At 57.2% G+C, this 7,951-nt stretch overlaps 1 protein-coding gene across 2 annotated transcripts in view; it reads right to left on the reverse strand.

The window, feature by feature from the left end:
* SLC6A17 (solute carrier family 6 (neutral amino acid transporter), member 17) overlaps positions 1–5,740 on the reverse strand; it is a 15,748-nt gene extending 10,008 nt beyond the window's left edge. For both annotated transcript variants that reach the window (XM_010005429.1, XM_010005428.1), the window contains exon 1: positions 5,455–5,740. In XM_010005429.1, the coding sequence (XP_010003731.1) occupies positions 5,455–5,740 (286 nt within the window). The remainder of the gene's footprint in view (positions 1–5,454) is intronic.
* Between the last annotated feature and the right edge of the window lie 2,211 nt (positions 5,741–7,951).

A 7,951-nucleotide genomic window follows, 5' to 3' on the forward strand; every position in this document is an offset into this window, starting at 1 on the left:
CACATGCCCCACGGACACCCCACATCCCCCAGGACACCCCACATGCCCCACAGACACCCCATATCCCCCACAGACACCCCACATCATCCATGGACACCCCGCATTCTCCACAGACAGCCCACATGCCCCACGAATACCCCACATCCCCCATGGACACCCCACATGCCCCACGAATACCCCACATCCTCCATGGACACCCCACATCCTCCACAGACACCTGCACCCCCTGTGGACACCCACACTCCCATGGGCACCCACACCCCCACCAGCAACATCCACCACCTGCCTCCCAGCCCACAACAGGGTCCTCTGGCAGGGGGAGAAGCCCAGTTGGAACCACAGTTCATCTCTGCCTGATGGAAGAGGCCAGAGAAGAACCAGCAGCTCCAAGTGCCCAAGTGATGGGAAGGACTGGGAAGCCCGAGGGACTCTACAACCTCCTGCCAGGACCAGGCTCTGCAGCTTGGGCTTGGCTCCCTGGGGGCAGCAGCTGAGCCAAAAGTTCCCTCTGGAGCCTGGGTGCTGGCAGCAAATTCCCAGCTGGATTCCCAGCCAGGTGTCAGTCACCAGCCCCAGGGCAGGGGCAGGACCTGAGGGAGCTGCTTCTGCTCCAGGAGGTGACACTGCAAAGGGATCCAGCCCTGAGTGTCTTGAGCCTGACAGTGGGTTGGGATTGATGGGTTAGAATTCCTGAAATTCCTGGCTTAGGTTGGAAGGGACCTTCAAGATGATCTAGATCCAACCCCCTGCATGGGCAGGGACACCTCCCCCCAGCCCAGGCTGCTCCAAGCCCCATCCAACCTGCCCTTCAACACTGCCAGGGATGGGGCAGCCACAGCTTCCCTGGGCAACCTGGGCCAGGCTCTCACCACCCTCACAGCAAAGAATTCCCTCCTCATCTCCAACCTCCATCTCCCTCTTCCACTTTTCATCCATCCCCCTCATCCCATCCCTCCCTGCCCTTATCCCAAGTCCCTCCCCAGCTTTCCTGGAGCCTCTTCAGGCACTGGAAGCTGCTCTAAGGTCTCCCTGGAGCCTTCTCTTCTCCAGGCTGAACACCCCAACTCTCCCAGCCTGGCTCCAGAGCAGAGCTGCTCCAGCCCTCCCAGCATCTCTGTGGCTCCTCTGGACTCTCTCCAGGAGCTCCGTGTCCTTCTTATGTTGGGGGCTCCAGAACTGGGCCCAGTAGAAATGCTGGTGAGGAGATAAATGAAGATGCAGCAGCCCAGGGTGATGAGGAGGAGGAGAGAAGAGGGCAGAGCTGGACCCTGGGGTCATTTGAGAAGAACCACGAGCATCCCATGTCCACAACCTCCTGGCCATCTCAACCCATGGATGGACAGAGATGAGACAGATTCAGCTGGAAATGTGTCCAATACTGGAGATTTTCTTCCCAAAATCTCTGGCAAGACAGACAGCAGCTCCCAGCTGGTTCCCAGCACACTGAGTCCTGGGAATTTGGCTCCAGCCCATCTTGCTACCAGCTGGGAACAGTTCTACCCCCACCAACACCCATCTGGGGAGCAGGAGAAGGAGCAGCCACCACCACCTCACCCCCCCCTGGGCTGCTCAGCACCTCCAGAACTGGTTTGTCCATCACTCCCCAGCTCCTACATCCATCTGCCTGGTTCCAGCCTCGTGTCCTGGTGGGAACCCCAACCCCAGGGCCAAGAAAAGGGAAGGAAAGGCAGAAAATCAGCGTGTGTCCCATGGGACGGGGGAGATGATGCCCCTTGGCCAAAAGAAGGGCAGGAAAGGTGAGTAACCTGCTGCTCCAACCAGTTCCCAGCTCTGTGCCTCAGTTTCCCCATCTGGTAAATAGAAGCAATGACTGGGGCAGCTGCTGAAGACTATTTTTGAGACCTGCACATTGTCCCACACCCCAGAGCTCCTCCAACCAGCCTCTCCAGTCCCTGCCTGGCTCAGCAGCCCTGTGTCCCCCAGCAGGACGGGACCCAGTGCTGGGTTCAGAGCCAGCCCAGCTGCCTCCTCTGCTGCAGGGGGGCTTGGGGCTGCTGAGGGTTCCATTCCCCATCCCCACTTCCCATCCCACTTGGCCTCTTGTCCAAAACCACTTCCCTAATGGCCAACCAGCACCTTCAGCCCTGGGTTTGCTCGGGAATACACCAGGATGGATCCCAGCCTGGGGACACCAGCTGCTCCTGCCCCTGCCCAAGACCTGGGACAGCCCAAACCCCACCAAGATACCAGAAACCTGAGAACAAACTGAGCCATTTCCATTCACTGCACTAATTACAGGGAGTTACTGGCTGCTGTGCCAATGGGGAAACTGAGGCACGGCTGGGTAGAGCCGAGCAGGGCTTTGGGTCTCTAACCTCCAGGTCTGAGCTGGTTCCAGATCTCCTTTAATGACAGAAGGTGTTGAGTTGGAAGGGACCCATCAGGATCATTGAGTCCCACTCCTGTCCCCATGTAGGACACCCCAAGAATCATCCTGAGAACATCATCCAAACATTCCTTGAACTCAGGCAGGTTTGGTGCTGTCACCACTGCCCTGGGCAGCTTGTCCCAGTGCTCAACCACCCTCTGGGTGCAGAACCTTCTGTATCCAACCTAAACCTCCCCTGATCCTGCCCATTTCCCCTGCTCAGAAGTCAGATGCAAGGAGCTGTGGGATGAAACCAGCAGGGCCATCTCCATCTCCACCCATCCCAGCTCCACGTTGACTCCAGGCTCTGCCTCCAACCTCCTCCAACCCATCCCACCTGCCAACAGGATGCACCAAAGGCAGACACTGGAGCCCCCCATCACATGCTCACTGCACCCTAAGACCACTCCAAGACCCACCCACCAGCTTTGTCAAGCCCCTCTCCACCAAAACCAAGCCCAACCACAAACTGGGAGACCTTGGAGCACCTCCCAGTACTTGAAAGGGGCCTCAGCAGAGAAGGCAGTGACAGGACAAGGGGTGATGGTTTTAAATTGAGAGAGGGGAGATTTAAGTGAGATATTAGGAAGAAATTCTTCACTCTCAGGGTGGTGAGGAACTGGGATGGGTTGCCCAGGGAGGTTGTTGATGCCCCATCCCTGGAGGTGCTGGAGCCCAGAGAGGCAATTGTGTCCTGGGCTGTTGAGTCCCACTCCTGTCCCCATGTAGGACACCCCAAGAATCATCCTGAGAACATCATCCAAACATTCCTTGAACTCAGGCAGGTTTGGTGCTGTCACCACTGCCCTGGGCAGCTTGTCCCAGTGCTCAACCACCCTCTGGGTGAAGAACCTTCTGTATCCAACCTAAACCTCCCCTGATCCTGCCCATTTCCCCTGCTCAGAAGTCAGATGCAAGGAGCTGTGGGATGAAACCAGCAGGGCCATCTCCATCTCCACCCATCCCAGCTCCACGTTGACTCCAGGCTCTGCCTCCAACCTCCTCCAACCCATCCCACCTGCCAACAGGATGCACCAAAGGCAGACACTGGAGCCCCCCATCACATGCTCACTGCACCCCAAGACCACTCCAAGACCCACCCACCAGCTTTGTCAAGCCCCTCTCCACCAAAACCAAGCCCAACCACAAACTGGGAGACCTTGGAGCACCTCCCAGTACTTGAAAGGGGCCTCAGCAGAGAAGGCAGTGACAGGACAAGGGGTGATGGTTTTAAATTGAGAGAGGGGAGATTTAAGTGAGATATTAGGAAGAAATTCTTCACTCTCAGGGTGGTGAGGAACTGGGATGGGTTGCCCAGGGAGGTTGTTGATGCCCCATCCCTGGAGGGGCTTGAGCCCAGAGAGGCAATTGTGTCCTGGGCTGCATCCAAAGAAGTGTGGCCAGCAGGGCCAGCAGGTGATTTTGCCCCTCTGCTCTGCTCTGGTCAGACCCCACCTGGAGTTCTGGGGCCAGTTCTGGTGCCTTCAGCACAGGAAAGATATGGAGCTGTTGGAGAGGGGCCAGAGAAGGAGCACCAAGATGATCCCAGGACTGGAGCAGCTCTGGAGCCAGGCTGGGAGAGTTGAGGTGTTCAGCCTGGAGAAGAGAAGGCTCCAGGGAGACCTTAGAGCAGCTTCCAGGGCCTGAAGGGGCTCCAGGAAAGCTGGGGAGGGACTTTTCATCAGAGAAGACAGTGACAGGACAAGGGGTGATGGTTTTAAACTGAGAGACGAGAGATTGAGGTTGGATATTAGGAAGAAATTCTTCCCTCTCAGGGTGGTGAGGAGCTGGGATGGGCTGCCCAGGGACGTTGTTGATGCCCCATCCCTGGAGGTTTCTCAGGCCAGGTTGGATGAGGTTTTGGGTTCCCTGCTCATGGCAGTTGGAGCTTGATGATCTTTAAAGTCCCTTCCAACCAGAATGATTCTCTGATTCCATAAATGTGGGACACTGGGAACAAAGTGTGCCAGCAGCAGGAAAACCCTGGGATGCAGAAGCTGGCCCTGCTGTGCTCCAATCCTACCTGGAAGGCTACAGAGCAGCCACCAGGGTGGGAAGTGCTGACTGCAGAGGGGTTTGGCTGGGAGAATGACTCATGGTGAAGATGACACCGGAGATGTTTTAATTATTGAGGCTGTTGGGGCTTTGCCAGCTCCAGGCTTGGGAATGTTGCAGAGCCAGGAAGGTGGGGAGAGTGAGGGAAAGCTGGGCTGATCCCACCTTCCTCTGCTCCTGCTCAGGAAGGGGCTGCTTCCCACCCCTGCCAAGGTCAGTGCTGAGGAGGAGAAGCCTCAAGGGCTGGGTTTGGATTGTCCCTCTTCTCACTGGTGGCATGAAGGGGGTTGGGTTTCAGCCCAGCTGGAAAAACCTCAGCCCTCCAGGATGCTCCTGGAAGTCCAAGGAAGGGCTTGGCTTGGGATGGGAGGATGGGCTGGTTGGAAGGAGGGTTTGGGAAGAAGCTGGAGCCAACACAATGTGGCCTCAGGACACAGGGATGGCCACTCTCTTCCTTTTTTTAACCCTTAGTTTCCAAATTGCCCCAACAGGAATTGGGGGCTGTGGTGGGAAATCCTGGCTCCCAGCCTGGGGTTCACCTTGACAAGCGGGAAATGGGCTCAGGTTGCACCAGGGAAGGTTTGGGTTGGATATTAGGAGAAACTTCTTCACTGGAAGGGTTATTGATCATCGAGGCTGCCCAGGGAGGTGGTTGAACCCCCATCCCTGGAGGTGGTTCAAAGCCATGTAGATGTGGTGCTGAGGGACCTGGGTTAGCTCTGGCCTTGGAAAGGTTGGGTTAAGGGTTGGACTGGATGAATTTAAAGCTCTCCAAGCTGAGGGATTCTGTGACTGCAGAGCAGGCAGGTGGACACCCTTCAGGAAGGTGCCATCACCACCCCACAGGTTCCTGCACCTCCTCCCCAATGCACACACAGCAGCAAAGCAGCTCTTGCCTGCCCCTTTCCACTTCCCAAACCCAAATAACCCCTGTCCCACCTCCAGGACCCCACACCCCAAGGTGCAACCAGACAGGATGGGCCACCAACCTTCCCTGCCCCATCTCTCACCTCCTCCATTCTTCTGGCAGAGGTAGGGGAAGCGCCAGACGTTGCCCAGCCCCACCGAGTAGCCGATCTGGGCCAGGATGTACTGCAGCTTGCTGTTCCATGCTGGCCTGTTCTCCCCATCCAGCTCTTCCTCTCCATCCTTCTGCTTGTCCCAGGTCTCTCCTGTCACGTTGAGGACACTACGTTTGTAGTCCACGGGCTCTTCATGGGCCAGCAAGTCGGCCACCGACTCGGTGACAGGCTCGGTGCTGTGCTCCCGCTGGGTCACTTTGCTGTTCTTCGGCATCAGGGTGGCTCCAAGGGGCCCCCCAAGGGGCAAGATGGGACCAGGAGTGGGGGGTGAATGTCCCGCAGGGAACGGCACCCGTGTGAGCTACAGCTCAGGTCTCACCTCCTCTTCATCAGCAGGACCTGGGTGAGAAGGGGGTGGAGAAAGGATGAGTTGGTTTTGTGTTACCCCAAAGGGTGTTCTGGTGTTGGTGGGAGGGAGAGACGCAAGGGGGAGAAGGGTCTCCATCACCCCATGTCTTGGGGACCCCCGTTGGGCTTTAGGGGATGCTAAGGACCTCCTTCTCCATGGATGAGGGACCAGGAGCCACCCAGTGGTTCAGCATTCACAGAATGCTGACCTTTCAGATCATCAAGCCCAACCATTCATGGAGAAGAGCCTCCCATGACCCACAGGAGGGCATTTCCCTGGGCTGCAGGGGATAGTGACAAGTGACAGAGCCCAACACATCACCATGACACCTCTTTCATCTTCTAGCAACCCCGTGCCCAGGCCAACAACCCTGGTGCTCCTTGGAGCACCATGAAATTCTGCTCTGCTGGGATAGGGCTCCCCAGCCTAGGAAAGCACATCCCTCTGCTCCATACTGGGAGAACTGGGCTTTGACTGGCCCCAGCTGGGCCTGTGGAGCTTCACCAAGAGATAAAAAGGCCCAGAAACCCCACAAGAAATTCCACATCTTGGGAAAATGTCTCTCCCCTGCTCGTTCCTTTTCTCTCCGCTCCATCCCAGCATCTCAGGGGACACCAGGCTGGTCACCAGCCCCTGGGAAACTGATGGTGCCATGGCTGGGGACCTGGCTCCAACATCATCTCCCTCTGGGGGGCTTTCTCCTTCAGCTCAAAGCTCCTACAAGACCCAGGTGGCATCTCACAGGTGCCAATGCACAGAACAAACCCTCCGGGGCAGCCTCCGCGTGGGCCCTCCCAGGATGGAAGGTGCAGGATGAACCTCCCACTGGAGGTGAAGAAAAACTCACCCCCAGTTTCCCAGCTCCACCCCCAGCTCTCCTTTCTTTTCCTTCCTTTTTTCCCCCCTCCTTTCCTTCAGACAAACCTCCACCTTCCTGACCCAATTCCACTCCCAATCCCAAACCCTCTCCCAGCGGCGGGTCCAGCCCGGGTGACAAAGCCAAGGTCCCACCAGGAGCAGAGCATCACCAGCAGCAAACCTCACCCTTCCTTGCCCTCACCTCGATGGTTTTCCACCCCTGAAGAAAGTTCCCCCTTTTCCAGGCCCCCCTTTCTTCTCAGAGCAGCTATTTTGGGCTGTTGGCTGCATCCGTTGCCAGGCAACCCTGGCGGCTCCGCATCTTCCCCGGATTCGGTTCCTCCTGAGGAGCCTTTGGGTTGATTCCTTCAAGCTGGAGGTTTCATTTCCCAACCAGGAAAGGTTTCATTTCCCTCATTCACAGAAGCCACTCGTGTGGCTCCATCCTGGCAAACACCAGCACGTGGCTGCTGGAGCCTCCTCAGCTGGGATGGGGACAGGAATGGAGGGGTCACTTCCAACAACCTGGAAATCACTAGGGTTTCCATCCCTTTTGGATCAGGTTCTGTACAGATTCATTGTTGAGGGGGTTATTTTGCTGGTCCCTGTCACTCAGCAGCCATCTAAGGTCCTTTGGAGTGAGGGTGGCTCAGACCTGCAGGAGGGCTCAGGCTCAGGGGCTGAAGTCTCTTTTGATATTGGAGCCCAAAAGATCCGGGATCTGCTGGCCCAGCCCCCAGAGCTCAGTGCCCCGTGGCCAGGGCACCCAAACTGCTCTCCTGGGGCAGCTCAACCCCTTGGAGCAAAGCCTGGGAGATGCCCAGCACCAGGGAAGGGGGTGTTGGGCCAGGCCAGCAGGATGGGGTCAGGACAGACCCCACAGCCTCTCCCTCTGGATCTCCCCCTCAGTTCAGGTCCCTCCAGTGTCACCCTTTGGAGCTGAGGCAGCAGGGCACAGTGATCCACCAGGAGCAGGTTTCTTCAAGCACTTCCAGGCTCTCAGCACCTTGGAGGGACACTCAAGACAGCAACATTCCCAAAGGATTTGGGGTAAAAAGGGAGGCCTTGGGTGCTACAGCAGGTTTCTTCAAGCACTTCCAGGCTCTGAGCACCTTGGAGGACACTCAAGACAGCAACATTCCCAAAAGATTTGGGGTAAAAAGGGAGGCCTTGGGTGCTTTCCTGGCCCTTGGCTCTTCAGGCGTTGGGATGAGATGA

The sequence above is a fragment of the Chaetura pelagica genome, unplaced genomic scaffold (genome assembly GCF_000747805.2).
Source record: "Chaetura pelagica isolate M959 unplaced genomic scaffold, ChaPel_1.0 scaffold679, whole genome shotgun sequence".
In the NCBI taxonomy this organism is placed as follows: domain Eukaryota; kingdom Metazoa; phylum Chordata; class Aves; order Apodiformes; family Apodidae; genus Chaetura; species Chaetura pelagica.